At 40.1% G+C, this 21,976-nt stretch overlaps 2 protein-coding genes across 8 annotated transcripts in view; one reads left to right on the top strand and one right to left on the bottom strand.

The window, feature by feature from the left end:
• The window catches only part of LOC129771896 (transcriptional activator protein Pur-beta), a 40,375-nt gene extending 18,399 nt beyond the window's left edge, over nt 1–21,976 (bottom strand). Inside the window, exons 1-3 of one of the 7 annotated variants that reach the window (XM_055776020.1) lie at nt 21,721–21,976; nt 15,842–16,117; nt 14,682–15,542 (exon numbers count right to left, since the gene is read on the bottom strand). The gene's annotated coding sequence lies outside the window, so the exon portion shown is untranslated. Of the gene's footprint in view, nt 1–14,681; nt 16,140–16,277; nt 16,302–21,547; nt 21,572–21,720 lie in introns of those variants that run through there. The other 6 variants (XM_055776016.1, XR_008742499.1, XM_055776018.1 and 3 more) reach the window with 6 other exon arrangements.
• LOC129765875 (uncharacterized) lies at nt 5,753–9,412 on the top strand. The gene has a single exon (XM_055766312.1). The coding sequence runs from the start codon at nt 5,753–5,755 to the stop codon at nt 9,410–9,412; it is 3,660 nt and encodes a 1,219-aa protein (XP_055622287.1).

Raw genomic sequence — 21,976 nt, 5'->3', positions numbered from 1 at the left:
AGAGATCGTCAACCCCATCTACCACTTCCAACCGTAATCATCGCTACCAGAAACAGAGTGAACAGTAGCGCACTTAGAGATTACTGTTTTTTGCTATTTTCTCGCTATAGAGGCATCGATGAACGATAAACGATGAACGGTGTGCGGTGCAGTGTGCGAATCGTTTGAGACTCCCAGGGGGCGAAGCAGGGCTGATTGGGCTTGGGATCAATGCGTCTTCGACTGAATACATGCTAGCAGTAGGAGCTGATCGTCACAGAATCTCTCTTGGTATTGTGATGGATGGCAACGAGTACGAGGTGGTCGAAGATTTTGTCTACCTTGGTTCGTTGATAACAACCGATACAAATGAAACACAAATTTCTGCATAGCTCGAGAACTATTCAAGTAAATGGAACCGAATTTGGCATGTGGAGGTTTCAGGGGGCAAGGAATGTTTCTATGGTGGTTTGCTACTCCTTCCCCCTTCCCGCGTTTCGCACTAGGTTCAACCCGAAAGCTGTTGGGTTAGCACTGAGATGTTTCACGGGTTCGAACTAGGTTTCACCATTACAACTATACTGAACTGTCAAGTTCCGGGTATTATGAAATGAAAATGGAAAACCTGCAGTTTTTGCTGACGTATTATTGGGATCGTAATCCAATTCGGATTCTGATTTTGAAGAGTATATTTGCGTAGACGGCGTTAAGCTTCGTGTGCTTTCATTGGGAGGCGAAAATAATTATGGATTTTCAGGTGGAATATATAACGCACACTATTCGTGAACCCGAAAACGTTTTTTTATTACAGAACTAGGATGAACGTTTTTTAGGCATGAACTAGGATGTTTACCATTAGCAACGTGATTTTTCACTTCAGTTAGTTTGAGCTGAGCACGAAATAAAGATAGACGCATTTACTTAACACGCGTTCTTTTCAATTGCAACAAACTTGGCGACGAGGACAAAGTGAAAATCGGAGTCAATAGAAGCTTACATCATCTAAAATGGCAAGCGGAGGAGGAGAACCAGCCGGAGAAGCGATCCAGGACATGCAAACGGCGATTTTGCAAATCACCCAACTCTTGCAGCGCTTTGCAGCGCTTTGCAGTTCCCAGGCAGCCAAATCCGGAACACACGTTCGAAGCATTTTCTTCCAACATCAGCGAGTTTTCTTTCAACCCAGAAAATTGCGTCACATTCAAGAAGTGGTTCGCACGCTATACCGACCTTTTCGAGAGCGACGCGCAGCATTTGGATGATTTTCGGCTGTTGCTGCGAAAATTGGACACCGCTTCCCACAGTCGGTATTTGAATTACATCCTTCCAAGGCTCCCTAAGGATGTTACGTTCAAGGAGACCGTGGAAACGTTAACCAAAATTTTCGGAGAACAAACCTCACTTTTCCGACGCCGGTTCCAGTGTCTCCAACTGGCGAAAAGCGAAGGAGACGACATCATAACCTACGGCGGAAAGGTAAACCGAGCGTGTGAAGATTTCGGTTTTGCGAACCTAACAATCGACCAGTTCAAATGTCTGGTTTTCGTGACCGGACTGAAGGCATCCAAGCACGCTGATATTCGGACGAGATTGCTCACCCGGATGGAAAACGAGAGACCGGACGCACCAGTGACTCTTCAAACTCTCATCGACGAGTTCCAGCAGCTCGTTAATCTGAAAGCAGACACCAGCTTGATTGAGCATCCAGCCAGCTCGAAAGCAGCAGTACACGCCATCAGTGAGAAGAAGAGACCATCAGAAGTTCCCAACCCCTCGTTTAAACCGGAAGCCAAATCTCCAAAGACGCCGTGCTGGCAATGCGGCCAGATGCACTTCGTGAAGGATTGCACATACAGCAGCCATCTGTGCAAATCTTGCAACCGTGTGGGACACAAGGAAGGGTACTGCGCAAAATCCAAGAGGGGGAAGGATTACGAGCATCTGCAGCACTACAAACCTTTCTGCAGGTATATCGAGCAACTCCGTCCAATCTGCTCGAGGGCAAATCCCCTTCGGAAGTGTTGAACGGCAGAAAAATGCGGACAACATTGGATTTGCTGAAGCCTTCAAACATACTTCCACAACCACCGGTAGCAGCCAAGCCTTGCCGAGCACGGAAACTTGCAGCCGGATCACTGGTATTCGCGAAGGCGAACAAAAACAACACCACCTGGAAGTGGCAATCTGGAGTCATCATTGAGGCGATTGGGAATGTACATTACAATGTACTTCTTGATGCACCATCCGGACGGAAGCGGCTAATTCGTTCTCACATCGATCAACTTCGGACCAACGACACTGGAAAACAAGAAAAAACAGAAATTGAACTACCGCTGAGCATTCTTTTGGGCGATTTCGGAATCACAACAAATGCGGAGTTTCCCGACGAAAATTCTTCTTTTGTTTCAGCACAAAAATTTCCTGACCTTCCGGACGATCCGGAACTTCCAGACGATCCTGAACTGCCGGACGATGAACCGGAGCCTATTCAACCTGGACCATTTTCTGCAGTACATGGTTCTACGCTGGCACGATCAAAGCCAAAACGAAACATCAACCCTCCACAACGTTTTCAAGACTATGTTCTTTCTTAGGGGGGAGATATTAGCATCCCTAATTGCTTTTACTATAGTAGGCATGAACTAGGATGGTTACCATTAGCAACGTGATTTTTCACTTCAGTTAGTTTGAGCTGAGCACGAAATAAAGATAGACGCTTTTACTTAACACGTGTTCTTTTCAATTGCAACATTTAGCAACCGAAAAGAAAATTGCGCGAAAGTTTTGATCGAACATATCAGGCAGATAATAAAAGCATCTGAAGGAAATCGGATCATTTGACATCCCACAGAGAACATCAAAAGCGCTGGTTGCGTTTCTCCGATACTGTAGGTCAATTTTGTGCCAAACTGTTGGTTAAACTATTGCGAATTGTGATTGCAGTGAGTTTTCAAATTGAATGTAAGGTTCAGTATGATTCCAACAATTGACTTGCAACTGTTTTAGTGATATACCCTACACGCGGCTTAGTGACGGATACCGTAGATGGAGTTGCCTGAAGGTTTCGATGTAGCGCATCCTTTTTGAATACTCATATAACTAGAAAAAATCATAAATGAGTTATATCGCAATTAAATACAAAATCACTGATGAAACGTAGCTCTGTTTGTTCTAGAATTAAACTGATTTTAACCCTTTGCTGTCGGAATTGAAAGAGATCGTCATATCCTACCACGTTAATAATCTTTTGTTTATACCGAGTACCGTTATCCATTATTCCTAAAATCGATGTATTGGTTTGTGAACAGAATCACTAGACATTAAAATTTGTTTAGAAAAAGTGTAAAATGTCACATTGTTGAATAAAATATTCATTATAATTCCTAGCTGTGGTGGCTGAGAGCAGACAAACGACCGCAAATGGTTAATGTTATCTAGCAGCGTTTCCCAGATGGGTATTTCAGCCCCTCTTAATTGGTTCCAAATGGTTTTTGTGCAATATTTAGCTCCAGGAAAATCAAAACAGTGTTTGCATACCGATCGCACGAAATAACTCTGAATCAATCAATTTTTTCGATGATTGGCGGACCAGTTCACATTTTACCCGGCTTGCGTTCTTGAATTTATCGAGGTAAAATTTGGCGCTTGTGTTCAAAACGGACGCACCGACTAAGTCAAGCATTCTGTCTTATGGCGGGTTTACATTAGGGAGATCTATAGCTATAGATGGATTTATTCACGTGAAAATAGGTGTAAACGGGTGAGAATAAATATGATACACTTATTCGAGGTATATATAACTTGAATAAATTCAGCATATGTAAACGCTTGTGAATTTCTCACTGGTGAGAAAACACTAAAGTTGGATGCAGTTCTACTTCAGGTGAATAAATTCACCGAAAATATGAATATATTCATTATAGAAGTTCACGCTAGTGTAAACGGTTGATGCGATTTCTATAAATCTCATCATATTTCTTCACATGAATATATCCCTAGTCTAAACCCACCCTTAGAGCCATTTTCTAGTGAGAAATCTCAGACTTCTAACAACACCTAGCTTAACAGGATCGCGTTTATACAACGTAAGTACTAGCACCATCTATTAGAAATAGCTTTTCACTACAATTCGTAAAATGAAACCTATCATACATGAAACACTCAGCTCAGGCCAACGACGGGCGAGCGGTTTTAGCATAGTTTACATGTTCTCATCCTTGAAAATAATGTGACTTCGACCCTGTTCACCTACAATTGAAGGAACCTCATCGTATACCGTAAGCAGATTTTAGAGGCGACAGCGTCTTGACAAACCGATTTTAACAGTGCAGAGTATATTAAATTCATACAGCCACATGTCGAGCCGAAGCTTTGTATAACATATGCTTCACTGACTATCATAACAAAGTATTATGATGCATTTGAAAAAAAAAAACAAAATGCACTTCAAACGTCCTACAACTATGCTGTAAGAAATCGAAAGAATTTAGCAATTTAATTTCAATATCGTAAACGATCGAAAGAAGGACAGAAGAAAAACACTATACGATAAGAGCGAACCGTGTGTAAGATCCTAAAATAACAATCCTATCGGGAGCGGGTGCAATAAAACCTGGTGCAATAAAACCTAGTAGAAAGGAAAGGAACCGAAAACAATCGCACACATTTCTTATCGCGTTAGGCTCCGTTGCTCTTAGAATGCAGTTATGGATATCGTATGTTTTGAAATACAGATAGCGATAGGTAAAGGACTTGTATGAAAAGAAGCAAGGACGTTTATAGTCTTCTCTTTCTTTCGCACGTTAGACTTAAATTTAGGGTAGATTTAGGATAAACTAAAATTGTATAAAAACCCAAGGTTCTCTGAATAAAGCAAGTAGTCTTTGGAATCGTGTCTTACGATTAAGTAGTCCGAAACCACCTCCATTGAATCGACTGACGAGAGTTCTTCAGATTCAAGTCTTCCAACGTTCGCAGCAATAGTTGTATAATTTGCGCTCGGAGTTCGTGAAGATCTTGTACTCGTTGATCCTCCCGCTTAGTTGATGTTCGATATTTTGATCAGCTCCCGTTCGTTGCTCGTTCCGTACGGAATTAGTGCGAAGGCAGTCAGTTCAATTTATTGAAAGGAATAAGTCTGATTAGCTTCCGTTCGTGGCTCGTTCCGTAGGGAATTAGTGCGAAGGCAGACAATTCAGTTTATTCCAGGAATAGGTTATTTCTCGTGACGCTTTTCTTCTACTTCAACTTTGTAAATTGCCAATCCAGACTCAGAAAGGTTGATTCCTTCGCTCAACCGAGTTTGCGTATTGGGCAACTTTTACATTTGGTGGCTCCAGAGAGGAGGAGCCTTTCATTACCAACGAACTCATAAGTGCGTGCTCATCGCCATAAGAATGAGCAAAGGGCCAGTTGGATAGAGAACCCAACAGGATTAAAAGCTTAATAGAAGCTTATGCGCGTGCTCAACGCCATAAGAGTGAGCAAGTTGGATAAACAAATCCAACAGGACTAAAAGTTTAAAAGGCCTTGTGAAAGTGCAAATCACCTTGAAGTGAATAAGTTGGATAAAGAATTCCAACAGGACTAAAAGTTTAAAAAGCTTTCTGAAAGTGTGCTAACCTGAAAGCGAGAAAATAAATCTCTCAAGCTTAAGAAAGCTTAAAAAGGCTCAACGCCTTGAAAAGTGAGCAAAGTGTAATTACAAACAACTGGAAACGGATCCTGAGAATTATACATTATTTCAACGGCTGAGTATCTTGAAAGCAACACCATGATACGTTTCGTGGAAAATCAAAACGGAAATTGCCGTTTGTGCTCGGAACCAGACCATAAACAGGATATGGTTGAATGCGACGATTGTGACCGATGGTTCCACATCGGTTGTGTTAACTTAACGGTCGCGCCGACAGCGGAAGAAAAATGGATCTGCCCGAAATGCGTGCAGATCCAACAAAGATTAGCATCATTGGAAATATCTGCTCGGAAGAAAGATGAGCAGATAAAACAACAACTGGATGCAATGGACAAATTAATGGCGACTATGAAAGGCCAATGCTCAACGTCATCCTCGGGCCAAGTAACAAATCAGCCCACGGATCGATCATTTACCCAAACAGTGAGTATGTCTAGTGACTGGACTATATATTTAAAGAGGCTATCATTGACGACCCTACCCAGATTTTCTGGCGCATCAAAGGATTGGCCAAAATTTAAGAAAACATTCCATGATACAACGGCAGAGGGAGGTTTCTCAAATTTAGAGAACCTCAACCGCCTGGAACAAGTTCTGAAAGGGGACGCGTATAAAACCGTCCAACAATTGATGATTAACTCAGAGAATGTTCCGAAAATAATCGAAAAGCTGGAAGAATGCTTTGGAAGGAAGGATCTTGTATATAAAGAACTTCTGAACGACCTGAGACGTATCAAAAAGGACAGCCGAACCGTAGTTCCGGATATATCAGACGCACTAGATAACATGGTGGTGAATATGGAGGCGCTGGGCCAAAAGGAATATCTACGTGATCATCGTTTAATAGAGGAAATCATAGAGAAGCTGCCATACACGATACAAGTGAAATGGGTTGAAGTGATCCAAAGCAACACTTCGATCCCAACACTCAACGATTTGAATAAGTGGTTATTGCCACATTCAAGAATAGCCCGTATGATGCCAAAGTCTAATAACAGTGTGTCGACTACGGAAAGGAAACCTCGAGTTAATGTTCATCAAACTATGAAATGTGCACTTTGTTCAGCCAGTCATAGGCTATTCCAATGTAAGAATTTCAAACAAATGAAAACATTGGAACGTAGAGAGTTTTTGGCTAAAAAAGGAATTTGTTTCAAGTGCCTAAACTCCAATGACCACATTATGAGAAATTGTAGCATGAAAGGAATATGTGGAATCGATGGGTGCAACAAGGAGCACAATCGCTTACTTCATCAAAGATCGGAGTATAAAAGAAATCAGGATACGGCTGCTGACGTACGACGAGGTCCCGAAGAAACCACGAATATTCATCGACAACGCAAGGAACACCTTTACTATCAAATAGTTCCTATAACAGTCCAAAACGGCGAAAGAATGATAGACACCTACGCCTTCCTGGACACAGGATCATCAGTAACACTATTGGACGAGAGAATGGCTAACATGTTAGAGTTGGAAGGAAAAGTTGACCCGCTTACATGGACACAGGATTGTTTAAAATCCTGCTCAAGCAAGAGGGTAAAATTCTGGATAAAGGGCATAGGAAAACCAGTGATGGCCCGGACTATGCATGATCTAAATCTTCCTATCCAAACAGTTGACATGGAACAAATTGCCAAGAATTATCCCTACTTGAAGGACATTCCGCTTCAAGATTATAAGGAAGCTCAGCCTACATTGTTAATTGGATTGGACAACAGCGAATTACTGAGTGCCATCAAAACGGTAAAAGGAAATGGTCCTATGGCAGTAAAAACGCGACTCGGATGGGTGATATACGGAAAGGAGTATAACATAAACCGTCAAGATTATACAATGGTCATCCAGGAAGAACAGGAGATGAGCAAAATGATGCAGCGATACTTCTCAATCGACGATTTTGGAGTGAAATTAGTGAAAAAACTGCCAAGATCACCAGAGGAAGAAAGAGCACAACAGATTCTCGACAACACCATCAAGCTAAAAGACAACCGTTACGAGGTCGGTCTGCTATGGAAAACCAAAGATGTACAATTTCCGGACAGCTATCATACAGCCTTACGGAGATTGGTGATTATGGAGAATAAATTGAAACAAGATGAAAAATTGAAGGATTGGGCTATCAATACCTTCGCTGATTATGTGAAAAAGGGATATGCTAGAAAACTAGCACATTCAGAGCTAATTAACGCGGTTCCGAGAACATACTATCTCCCGCATTTTATAGTTCACAACCAGAATAAAATACCTCCAAAACCAAGATTGGTATTTGATGCAGCTTCAAAAATAAATGGCGTATCGTTTAACTCTAATCTTTTGTCTGGACCTGATGCTACTACATCACTCGTTGGAGTATTGCTGCGATTCAGAGAGGGACGTATTGCAGTTTGTGGAGATATTCAAGAGATGTTCCACCAAGTCAAAATAAAACCGGAGGATCAGCATGCTCAACGATTTTTATGGCGAGATTGTGAAAACAATCGAGAACCTGATGTATACATTATGGAGGTAATGATTTTTGGATCGACATGTTCACCATCATGCGCGCAAGCAGTGAAAAATAAAAACGCTGCAGCATTTATGGAATCGAAACCGAAAGCAGCCCTGGCAATTGAAAAACAACACTATGTGGATGACTATCTGGATAGTTTTACAAACATTCGAGAGGCAACCGCTATTACCAAAGACGTCATCGATATACACCAACATGGCGGATTCTTCATTCGAAACTTTATATCGAACAGTAAGGAATTACTGAGCAATTTATCCAGCGATCGGATCCAATCTACCGACATTAAGGTAATAGAGGATAAGGATTCATGTGCTGAAAAAGTTCTTGGTGTCTATTGGAACACGAAACTGGATTTGATCGGGTATCGATTATCGTTGAAGAAGCTGAGCAATGAAGTAAGACAAACGCTACGATTACCCACGAAAAGAGAGGTGTTAGCATTTGTTATGAGTTTGTATGATCCATTAGGATTGATATCAAATTATACGATAATGGGAAAGATTTTGCTTCAAGAGCTGCACAAAGACGAGTTAGACTGGGATGATGAAGTACCCAAACATTTGAGCAAACAGTGGCAAAATTGGCTTGCGAAAATTCAACAAGCCTCTAACGTAAAAATACCCAGGTGTATAATACCGGATGGAGCAGGAAAATTGGAGCTACATACATTCGTAGATGCATCTGAACGAGCATACGCTGCAGTTATATACTTACGTTGTATTGCAAACGGCTCGGTTTATATACGATTATTGGCAGCAAAGGCAAAAGTCGGACCTATTCATCAGTTGTCTATTCCAAAAATGGAACTACAAGCAGCCTTACTAGGAACCAGATTGACAAATACCATTCAGAACGAGCAACGAATTAAAATAGATAGTATTACCTACTGGACAGACTCGGAAAATGTTTTGTCATGGTTACAACCGAAGAATAGAAGATATAAAATATTCGTCACTCATCGAGTTGCTGAGGTTTTAGATACAACCAATATACAGCAATGGCGTTATATACCGTCTGAATTAAATCCCGCCGACGAAGCTACAAAAGATTTCAAAGGGCAATCTATATGGACAAAAGGACCTCAATTCCTTAAGAAGCCAGTGATCGAATATCCTAACAGGAAGATTAAGGAGTCAACGGAAGAGTTGAGACAAGTAGTGGGATTGCACCAAACAAGTTCTATATTCATCGGAATCAAACGATACTCCAGTTGGAATGTGTTGTGAAAAAATATGTTGATTGGCTGCAATACAAGAAAAACCAACGATTGAATATACAATCTAATTTTAATCGCAATATAACATATGAGGATCGAAAAATTGCAGAAAGAGTTGTGTTTCGTAAAATACAAATGACACATTTCGCTAAGGAAATTCATGACATTGAATTAAACGGTTATGTTGATATTAGAAATAAACAGTTATCAGCGGTTACTCCAATACTAGATGAATATAACGTAATGAGAGTTGGAGGTCGTCTTGAAAATGCAACTAAATTGCAAATGAATACAATACATCCTGTGATTTTACCTGCTGAAGACCATGGAACACGTTTGATCGTTGCTGAATATCATCAAAAATACTTTCATCGTTCGGATAACGTAGTACTTGGAGCATTACAATTACGGTATTATATACCACACATGCGTACAGTTCTCAACAAAATAAAAACGGACTGCTCTAAATGCATTATAATGAAAGCTAAACCTTTGCCACCTCAAATGGCACCATTACCGGCAGCTAGAGTAGATTTGTATGCTCATCCATTCACGAATACTGGAGTGGACTACTTCGGTCCTTTTGAAGTATTGGTAAGACGATCAATAGAGAAAAGATGGGGCGTGCTCTTTACATGCATGACTACGAGAGCCGTGCATATTGAAATGGCTGAGAAGTTAGATACAGATCACTTCCTAATGTGTTTTAAAAACTTTCAAAACCGCCGTGGAAAGATCAAACATGTATACAGCGATAATGGCACAAATTTTGTTGGAGCTGAAAAACAACTAAACAAACTAATCCACGAAATCGACGAAAGGATGTCGAAATCTGAAGCTGTAAAACTGAAGATAGAATGGACCTTTAACCCACCAGCATCACCGCACTTTGGAGGAGTTTGGGAGCGACTCATCAGAACTATTAAAGACAATTTATATTATATGATAGGTTGTAGTCGGACACCTTATCCTGAAACGTTACGAGCAGCTCTAATACAAGTAGAGTTTATCTTAAACTGTCGCCCACTAACACACATACCGTGCAATAATGATGTGGAAGAGGCTCTAACACCGTTCCATTTCCTAATTGGACGGGCAGGTGAATACGTTCCACCTCAAAATTTGGACAGCAACAACCTCACTCGAGTTCAATGGGAACTAGTGAACCACTACAGTCAACAGTTTTGGGATCGATTCAAGAAACAATATATACCAACATTAATATCGCGACAAAATGGACGCATAAAGTTCAGCCCATTGAAATAGACGACATAGTATTGATAACAGACAGTACTATACGTTGGGGCCTATGGTTGAGAGGACGAGTAACTGGAGTTATAAAAGGAAAAGACGGCCAAGTACGTACAGCGTTCGTTAAAACACCCAAAGGGACCTTTAAACGAGCAGCACATAAGCTAGCAGTATTGAATATACGCAAGGATGCCGCTCTGAAAGACATAACGTCTAAAGAAGTAAACAAAATGAACACCTCATTTACCGCACTCCATCAAGTTATTGAAAGAAACAGCAGTGTGAATTGTGAGAAATTTGAGCCGAAGAAAAAGAAACGACGAATCAATCCTTGTACTACAACTGTATTAACAGCGGAAACTTCAAAAGTTTTGGTACAATCGGATTACTCTCAAAAAGGCGAATCTAGAAGGAAAATAAGATGGAAATCAGATACAGTTAACCGGTTAACGCTCATGCAACTGTTGATTGCTGCAATGTTATTCGTGGGATGCAGTGTACTAGGCTCAACATCTCATGGATTGATCGCATACGACTGTGCCAATGCAGATGTAAATATGACTTCATATTCTTTGTTGGATGTGGCATCTTGCTTACCGCCAACAACTAACCTGACAACAACGGAACTTCGGATACAAATGTTACAAAGAAATTCGAAAATTCAAACAAAGGTATTTCAATGTAAAGTCATCATCAAGAGGTCGATTCGACACTGTGGTATGCACTCCCACACTTCTGATTATCAACACGGCTTTGCCTACATCGTGAAGGAGTTTTCATCCGAGGAATGTCGAAAAGCTCACTATAGTGGAGCAGTTACACTAGCCGATAACACTGTTATTCAGGAATTGAATCTCAACAGCACAAATAGAGGTCAAGTATTGGTGGTAGGATCAATAACTGGCAGTTCCTGCAGTGGAGGAGTGTACAAAACGCCGTTATACACGTGGACAAACGCCTTAGTATATTATGAATATACGATTACACTTCAAGATTATGTCGCCTCTGTAGACATTGAAAGTAGCCAGATAATGTTGAAAGGAGGTTTAACGTGTACATACACACATGGACGTTGTTTGGACGCTGAAGAAGGCTATCTAACTTGGGACATCGACATGAACCGTAGATGTGAAGAAAGCGAGTTTGAAGTTATTTTTGAAGGAGTTGTCAACAAAACAACGAATAACCAAATGAAAACCATTGGAGAGGTTGTAGTGTACAGCACAATATCGGAACGACATTTATTTTCGATAAAAACTACAGCAAGGACATATATATGTGGACACGTTGGGTGTAAAACAGACCATCCCAGAATATTAGTTTTGGAGTTATCCAACATGAGATCGCCATTTGTTAGAAAACCTACGTCAGGTTCAAATAATGATCTATTTACTTACTTCAATTCGAAAATAACATTCGTCGAAAACTACATTGGTCAGAAATTAGACGACGTATACAATTCGGTTATGACAGAGATGTGCAAACTAGATAAGGCTCTACTGGAAACTAAATTGACATTAGCAAGAATCAATCCAACGGAGTTTGTATCGAGCATAATGAAGAGGTCAGGATATACAGCAGTTGTTGCTGGGGAAGTGCTTCATGTTATTGAATGCAAACCAGTATTTGTTACGCCAAGATCCGAAGCGCGATGCTTCCAAGAAATTCCAGTTGAATTTAACAACAGGTCGATGTTTTTGGCACCTGTGACAAGAATACTCCAGAACCGCGGGATTGAAATAGATTGCACACCTTTAATACCAGCAAAATTCATGTTCGGAGGAAAATGGTATACAACTGATGGACGATTACGTGAAACAACTCCACCAGAGAAATTAGTGTCGGACATAGTTACAACATGGTCCTACACACCTCTTCCAAATCTAATGCAAAGTGGTGTCTATGATGCAGACAATCTTAAAAAAATGAGGGATATGATTTATGAACAAGGAGATCGTAGAGTGGCAACGAATGTAATACACAAGGTGCTGATTGGACAACGACCCAATGATCAAGGATTCAACTTCGGAGCCTTAGTATCTGGAGATGTAATCGACGATGCAATAACAAGGTATTGGATGCGGCTTATGTCTTGGTCTACATGGCTCGGAAACATCACATCAACGGCGATTGGTCTATATATGATGGGCAGGATGATAAAGTTTATCGTCGATACAATCATGCACGGCAGAATTCTATACGACATATATGGATTCGGCTGGCAATTGATGGCATCTTGCTGGGATTCACTCACAACGTTTCTTTCTCACCGGAATGCAGTACGACATTTACGTGAAACATCAATCAATTCAAGGAAGACTGAACCATCTGATGACATCAATATTGCTACGACTAGGGAGACGGCAATACCTATGGAAGATACGACAACACAACCCATTTGTGGACGAATTTTACCAAGAGTATAAATAATGTGAATTAGTGAATTAAAATAATTAAAAGTGAATTAGATAATAGCTAACAAAAATTTATAAAAAAAAAAAACAACTGAATACTTATACAATTGCTAATTCTTTGAAGTGTAAATTCGAGCAGGTAGATTTACGGAAGGGGAAATGTAAGAAATCGAAAGAATTTAGCAATTTAATTTCAATATCGTAAACGATCGAAAGAAGGACAGAAGAAAAACACTATACGATAAGAGCGAACCGTGTGTAAGATCCTAAAATAACAATCCTATCGGGAGCGGGTGCAATAAAACCTGGTGCAATAAAACCTAGTAGAAAGGAAAGGAACCGAAAACAATCGCACACATTTCTTATCGCGTTAGGCTCCGTTGCTCTTAGAATGCAGTTATGGATATTGTATGTTTTGAAATACAGATAGCGATAGGTAAAGGACTTGTATGAAAAGAAGCAAGGACGTTTATAGTCTTCTCTTTCTTTCGCACGTTAGACTTAAATTTAGGGTAGATTTAGGATAAACTAAAATTGTATAAAAACCCAAGGTTCTCTGAATAAAGCAAGTAGTCTTTGGAATCGTGTCTTACGATTAAGTAGTCCGAAACCACCTCCATTGAATCGACTGACGAGAGTTCTTCAGATTCAAGTCTTCCAACGTTCGCAGCAATAGTTGTATAATTTGCGCTCGGAGTTCGTGAAGATCTTGTACTCGTTGATCCTCCCGCTTAGTTGATGTTCGATATTTTGATCAGCTCCCGTTCGTTGCTCGTTCCGTACGGAATTAGTGCGAAGGCAGTCAGTTCAATTTATTGAAAGGAATAAGTCTGATTAGCTTCCGTTCGTGGCTCGTTCCGTAGGGAATTAGTGCGAAGGCAGACAATTCAGTTTATTCCAGGAATAGGTTATTTCTCGTGACGCTTTTCTTCTACTTCAACTTTGTAAATTGCCAATCCAGACTCAGAAAGGTTGATTCCTTCGCTCAACCGAGTTTGCGTATTGGGCAACTTTTACATATGCACTCCACGTGAAATCAAACAAGCTGAATTTTTTGATTATCAAAATCTAGATTTCCAGCTCCAATTGGATTCCTGGTATTGTAAGCTTAATAGGTTCGTAAAGGAAAGGCACAATTTGTCAACCGCAAAACGAACAATTTGTACCTAATATGTCATATCAACATTGACATTCCTGCATCATAGTTCATGTTTTCTCCTCATGCCCCCACAACTGCCACACCGCGCCTAGGTATACCTGTTCCTTGACCTGACTAATATTAACCTGGTGAATTCACCTTAATCGATCATTGAACTTTTCATCGATTTTACTTGAAGTGTAACAGAATCCAAATTCCCCATACACTTAAATTGAGTACAACGGCGGGCGTCTTTTGAGCTAGAGTGTAGCCTTACTAGGGTTTTTCTTCTATGTAACTTTCACCAAAAAAAAAACAAAACAGTACCAGAAATCTGTCACACACCATACGCGTTGATGATAATTTGCATGAGAGCCCTACTTCTACAGCGCTTACACGACTAATCGAATATACGGGCTTTTCGTCTTCTCACAAATGCCCTTTGAAAGAATCTTGTAATTCCATCGTACAATTACCTGGCAACGCTGTCGTTAACCTGCTGTGTCTCAGTTGTCGCTCTCCTTGCTTTCGTGCTCCCGTATGACCGATTCTCTCACTCCAATTCGTTCAAACAGATGTTTCACTCGCGTGCGTGAATGCGTGAACTTTCCCACCTTTTCCGCTTTTACACACCCCCTCGCTCCCTTACTAACCACATCCAAAGACAGAAGGGGTAGAATTTTCCTCTCCAGGAATGTATCCTTTGTTCTTGTTCTTGCTTTGTGCGATTCTTCCTTCGCGCTCAAAATTAATCAACGATAGTTTTTTTTCTTCACTTCATAGTATTTATGCTTTATTTCCTTAGCCGCAATCTGTCATCTATCCTACGTGGGCTCGGTTGCTTCGTTTGGTCGCTTCTCAGCTGTTTCCTTACACTCTCTCTTGCCGTCTCCCCACGAGCTGGATCACGAGGAAAATCGATTGCTCTGCTGCTCGATATCTCCAAGTGGTGGGTCCTCACTTCCTTTATCACTTTTCTTTTCGTTTAATCATTCGCGAATTATTATTTTACCGTATTTGCATGTATTTGAATCGATCGAATTAACTAGTTTCTCTTTCCGTCAGCATTCGTATCTCCTCGAACCGATCACCTGTAAGTTCAGGTCTCTTCCCAAGTGTCCGATGATGTTTTTATTACACACGAGTCAATCATACATACAGTATGCGAATAAAACGTATGAGACAGCTTTCGACGTTATTGTTTCGTTGGTTGTGTTTGTTCAATGTACGTGTAGTTAGGTTCACGATTACATCAAATGGGAGTTTTCAATATCTAATTTTAAATGCATATAAATCACCATAGCATCATATAATCATTGTTCCGATCATCGCAAATTCTTCGCGTTTTTTTTTCCGTCCGAGACACCGATTACGGCAGTGCGGAAGCAGCAGGAACAATCATCCAGTCGTTGCACCGGAATGGAGAAAAGGAAAAGAAAATTATGATTTTAACGAAATGAACAAACCAATGGCAATAAATTATAACTGTGAAACAACGTCCAAATGTTCACGGAACAGCACCTTTGCAATCTGTCCCACCGTCTTCTCAACAATATTTTGCAAAATACTGTACGTCATTCACTATTTTTTGTTCCTATCAAATCACTTCTTCTCTCAAACACTTCACACAGCTTACTTGTATTAATTTTTTACCAGTAAAATGGAATCATCTCCCTTTTTAATTTTCACTGTACAGCTAGCCTCAAGCGGCCAAAAAACATTCCCCCTGGTTCCAACAGCTGCGAGTCCGGATTGATTCTTCTTTCGGATTTTCCATGTATTTTTTCACCAACGAATGGAAGTCCACAACAATATCACGGAATTCGTTGCGAATTATCCAATTCTTCCGCTCTCACTTCCGACTACCTGATGGCTCCACCACCGGTGCGAACGATCGCCTTTGTTGGAACGTCTGGAAGTGGGAAGAAAAATATCTTTTCTGAAATTGGCAAAGTTCAATCATTTTCCAACATCTTCTTTTTTCTAGCTTATTTCAATCGTGTACAATCAACTCAGTCAGTACTCTTGTTTCTCTTGCTCTCGCTCACACAATCGCTCTCATGGACACTCACGCTAGGCACACAGACACTGCTTGTACCAGAAAATGCCATTAATGCTGACAGCTCTGCCAGATGATTATATTTCTTGCTTTGCTGAATTTTCGATCCCAATCGCTCAATCGCAACTGTTTTCTCTCTGTTTCTTCTCTGTTACATTCAAAAAGTATACACACACTCGCGTGTACCCATCATGATGGCACACTTTACCGTATTTCAAACACACAATACGAAACTCGCTCTTTCTCTGAACCGCTCTTCGCACCAGCATGTATGCAAACATTGTTTGGCAGTGATGCCATGGAGAAGTTGTGAATCTTACGGCTTTGGAAGCAGCATTGTTGAAGTAATTCTTCAACGATCACTGCCTGTATTTTTTGGGTTCTACTCAATGTCCGGGAAAAAAGGTAATGAAGATGGTAGAGTTTAGAGCGACATAGCATGCGCTGTCAGAAATATTTCACAAATAGTGACGTCAGTCGTTGTGTTTATCTTTGATTGCCCACCGTATCCATGTAAAAATGCTATTTTCGGAAAATAAATCAATTAAAAACGTACATATTTTTAGAGTTTCCGTTGAATATGAAGATAATGTGATAGCGTGCAGTGAATACTTTTTAAATCACGTCGAAATAGACGGATAAAAGTGACATTTCCATGTGGTATTTTCACTCCCCCACGTTCCTAGAAACAAACGAAGTTTCAGTATTCTAACGTTATGAAGTTGATGTTTCGAAGGCTCTCAGTGTCGGTGTGTATATTGTGAGAGAATAATCGCAAATTAATTAAAATTTCAACAAACAGTTGAATGATTTCATGAGAATTTTGGCTCAAATTATCGTGCAACCGTGAGTACTTTCAACATTGTTTTGTTCTTCCATATACACGATATTTTGCTTGCCAATACCGATATACTTCGCCTACTGCTCCACCTCAATATGTACCTCATTGGGTTCTACTGAAAAGTTTTTCGGCTGCCGGATGCAGCAAACAAATTACTCGCCCTCATGTAACGGAAGACATACCCCAACAAGTTATATTTAACGCGGTTGTGACTTCAGTCTCAGAACCTTTCAGTGGCCATCTTCTTCTTGAATGACGTTAACGTTCCCTGTGGAACTTTTGCTTACCGTATGCATTGTCTCACCGTATGCATTATCTAGCGTCATTTATTAATACTTAGTTGAGATTTCTTAAGCCAAATAACACGCCTTCAATGTATTCCGAGGGACAAGCTCTAGAATATGCGTGACCACAGTGCAAGACGAAGGAAATTTCTCTGACGAAAAATCCCCCGGCCAGAACGGGAATCGAACCCGAACACCCGGCATGATACGTGAGACGCTAACCACTCGGCCACGGGTGCACTTTTCAGTGGCCATCTAATTTTTGGCTTTTTTCAAAGGTCAAGTATCTTGGCGTACAATTTGCACCGATTCGATTTTCCAATGCATCTTACGAAATTATCTCTCTGGTGGAGCATTTCGGGTATCCCTGCATAATGTGTGCTTAGAACAATTCAATGTAGATGCAAGTATGCCTCAAGGAAGAATCCTTGGGCACATTCTGTATAACATTTATACTGCGGAAATCCCACCACTCCCTGGTGATGGAATATTGTCCCAATTTACTCAGGACACCGTTATTTTGTATAATGATCGCGCCATCACTACTCTGACTCGCTGTTCTGGATGCTCTAACAGAATATCACACTAGTTGGAAATTTGTTATCAATGTGGCGAAGACTCAGATTATCCCATTCCCGCACTCAAGATCTTCTAGACATGTTCCGACGGATAACGTCAGAATTCGATTCGGTGACTCACTTATTGAATGCTCCAGGGAAGTGGTCTACTTGGGACTCACACTAGACAATCATTTAATTTTTAGATCTCATGTTGAAAAATCTCCACAAAATGTAACTTTCTGCTCCGATCTTTGTATTCATTGATTGGCAGAAATTTAAAACATTGTCTGAAAAATCAGATGGCTGTCTATGAACAGTTTTTTTTCCTGCTATTGGGTATGTGGTTATTGTCTGGAAGGGCTGTGCCCAGATACACAGGCTTCAGGGTAAATTTCTCAAAATCATTTCAAATCTGCCCCTTTGGACGAGAACAACGGAGGTTCACGAAAGAGTCAGCTTGGATACCTATTCTTAAATGCAATTTATATTTAGACTTAAGATGCATAACAATTGCTGACCTCTTAATATGCAAAAAAAATTGGGTGGGTTATATCTATGATATAAGCGCAAGGTTGACGTAGTACTACCGTTGGCTTAGTAATCATTTGTTTGTATTGATTAAATTATTGATTGAATGAAACAATTTTCGAATTCAATTGAAAGCTGTGTAAGTAAAGAATTTGAACAAACCATGACATTTTACAGTTATTCAATTGCTTATCTCAGGAAATAAAAATTATATGAATGATTGATGCGTAGAAATATTTCCTATCAATTATCCAAACATAATAATAACAAATGCTCGAGTTATAAGCATTCGGAATCTTTCATTTTTTCCTGTATGTTCTTTGTTTAGGTTTTCATTTTACCCCCCATCTATTCCGGTTAGATGTTGGCATTTTCCAGTAGGATAGGCTGTGTCATATACCTGCTACAGACAGAAGAACTTTATCGGTAAGCACCTCTATAATGGGAAGTCGATCAAATCTTATTGTTCACATATTATCTGTAACAATACCACGAAATTTGAACCATATTTTATTACCGACCATCTGTTCGAAGTTACGAAAGGAATGTAGATAATTGAGAATGGAGGAGTAGGAAACCTCGCTGCTAAAAAACGCTTATAATATTCTAGTACGAAATGCTAAGAAACGCCAATGGAGTGCTTCAAGGAGCCCAGTGCTTCAAGGAGCCCAGTGCTTCGACATAGACCAATGTGCTTTGAAGCAGTCCAATGGAGAGTCCAGTAGAGTGCCAAAAAAATCCAACGGAGTGCTTCAAAACAGACCAGTGCTTCGATGTATGTTACTGGACTCTATTTTAGCGGGGTAGGGGAAAGGATATGAAAATTTTAACCGAATATACTTACATTGATTTTTAAGATTAATGTAATCTGATCTCCGTTATAAACTCTATTCCAATAAACTGATATTGATGGAAAGACTGATTTTGTACAACCGTAACGAAATTAATGAAAGTAAAATTATTTAGATTCCCCAAGGACGAACATGTTCTGCGATCAATTTGTCTTCCAAATCCACCATCAATCCAATTTCTAATCACCCCACTCACATTCAACATGTAAACTACCAGGAATTCATGCAGAAATACTTGCTAAAACCAATCTTCAGCTTTAACCCGTACTGACGTCAAGTCGTTGAGCTAAACAGTGATTGAATGGTATAGTCAATAAACACATTGTCACGACTAATTCCGAGAATGCTCCCAAGGGGAAAGTTGTGGGCTTTAGAGCGGGAGAAGCAGAATTTCTTAACCGCTATTTTCCAAATAGATTTTAACATGACATGAGGCCGAGCGTTGCTATGAAGGAATTTTATCGTCTCATTGAATTTTATCGACTTCAAGATTGGTGAAGCAGAATTTCCTATCCGATATTTTCCAAATAGATTTTAACATGACATGGGGCAGAGCGTTGTCATGAAGAAATTTCATCGACTCGTGTGTGGTCGTGTAATCAGAACTTCTTCTTTATTCTTTAGACTTTCAATCTTCTGAGCTAGTTCGTCTCAACACGTAGCTTGCATATTTTTAGGCAATAGCTCGCTTTAAACGGTTGCGCTGTTGCCTGTAGAAGTTCGTTCCAAGAGCTCATAGTTGATCACACCCTTTTGATCCCATCGAATACAGAGCATCACTTTGGCAACGTGAATATTTAGCCTTAGCGTTGATGTTTCTGGTTGGTTGGGTCTGCGATTTTTCGCGTTTTGGATTGTCGTAATGAATCCATTGTTCGTTCCTGGTAACGATTCCATACAGAAAATACTTCTTTTTGTGCCGTTTAAGCAACATTTCGGACATGCAAAATCATCGTTTGTCATCTCTCGTTTTCAATACGTATGAAACATGATTTCCTTGCTTTTGGATGTATCCTGCGGCTTTGAGTCGTTTATAAATGAGAGGCTTAGAATGAAAGTGGTGTAAGTGATTTGATCGATTTCTCTACATCGACTCTCTCTTCTGGTCATAACTTAGCTGCAAATACATTCCCAGTTGTATTTGAAAATGTGGAAGATAGATCAAAACCTCATCTATCGGATTCTATAGCAAACTTAAATTGGAACCTCTTTGCAGTTGAGTTATTAACTAAAGAAAAAGTTGATGAAGAGAAATCGATCCAGTCACTTACACCCCTTGCATTCTAAGGCCCTAAAATAGCTTGTCGAGTTACTCTTTCTTGATCGAGTAATGTTTCTAAACCTTCGTCTTCAAACTTTTTCGATTGACGGCGCTACAGATGCACTTCTCTTCCAATTGAAACATAAAATCAGAACTTCTTTGTCTATTTGCAACGAAACTTGGCATTTTCAACACAGTAAAAATTGAGCTTGTTGTGCAAAACTCAAACAAAATTTGGTTGATAGATGCCGATACTTCCCGACTCAGCGAAAAATCACCTGTCACCGTCGACTATTTATATAACCTTGAGGCATCTTGTGAAAACAAAATGAATTATATTGCACACCCATCATACCTTTGATAGCTTAAAATATTAACTATCAGTTGCCGTCAATTTCATTTAATTTTGTATAACTTTATTGGTCAACAAATCCGGTTTAAACCAACTATGTACGTAACATAATAACATAACCTAACAAATCCTAATGAAATACAAAAACTCGTACACTTTTGTACAGTATTACTGGAGTTCTTGATCCAATCAACCATCAATTATGCGTTCTGCAATCCGTTCGATTGGAATCCAATCTGGTGCAAATGTGACATGCTTGCATTAACCCAAATCAACCGTCAAAGTAGTTCAAACCCGAACCCATTGCACAATACGATTGATCTTCCATCGAATCCAAATCAGGTCGATCGGTTTGCAGAATGCAGAACTGCCTTTCGTCCGGATAATTATGGTTCGATCGGGTTCCCGATTAAAAGTAATCACAAAAATAAATACATGAGGTTTTCATTTTGCTAACTAAACCGCATGTTAATAATACATTCAAGAGTTCTGAAAAATTGTATTAATCTGATACATTTTTAACTAGCATACTATTTGAAATTCGAAAACATAACACTGGCAACATTGTATCCGATTGTATTTTCCTACGAACACACAAAGGCATACCTTCGCTCTCTTCTCTGTGCCATCGCTCACGTCTTCACTCATTCAACCACCCAGTCATCCTTTCCGAGCCTCATACACCCTTTTCCAACATAACACACTAAGCAACCTATGAACTGAGAGCCAGCAAGCAGCGAAAAAAACCTTTTTCTTCCAATTTCATAACTTTCACATACCGAATTTTATCCAACGCATACCAATTTTTTCACTAATCCGTCGTATCCCTAGGCCGTTATCCAAAAGTTGCTGCCAGTTCCGAGAAGTGTACGTTAATTTTTTTAAACCGAAGAGTCCGAAATGAATCTTGGGGAACAGGAGATTATGTACGCTGTGTTACAGATCAGCATCTGGGTTTTTTTTCCACCACTTTTCGATCCAACCAGCAAACTTCAACCTTCTTCCGAACTTGACACCGACGAGAGTGAGAAGCCT

This window comes from Toxorhynchites rutilus, chromosome 2, assembly GCF_029784135.1.
Source record: "Toxorhynchites rutilus septentrionalis strain SRP chromosome 2, ASM2978413v1, whole genome shotgun sequence".
Lineage (NCBI taxonomy): Eukaryota > Metazoa > Arthropoda > Insecta > Diptera > Culicidae > Toxorhynchites > Toxorhynchites rutilus.
This window is presented reverse-complemented; position numbering and strand designations above follow the sequence as displayed.

Excerpts from the sequence above, each read along its gene's own strand:
- LOC129765875 (XM_055766312.1), top strand. The coding sequence starts at position 5,753 with ATGATACGTTTCGTGGAAAATCAAAACGGAAATTGCCGTTTGTGCTCG.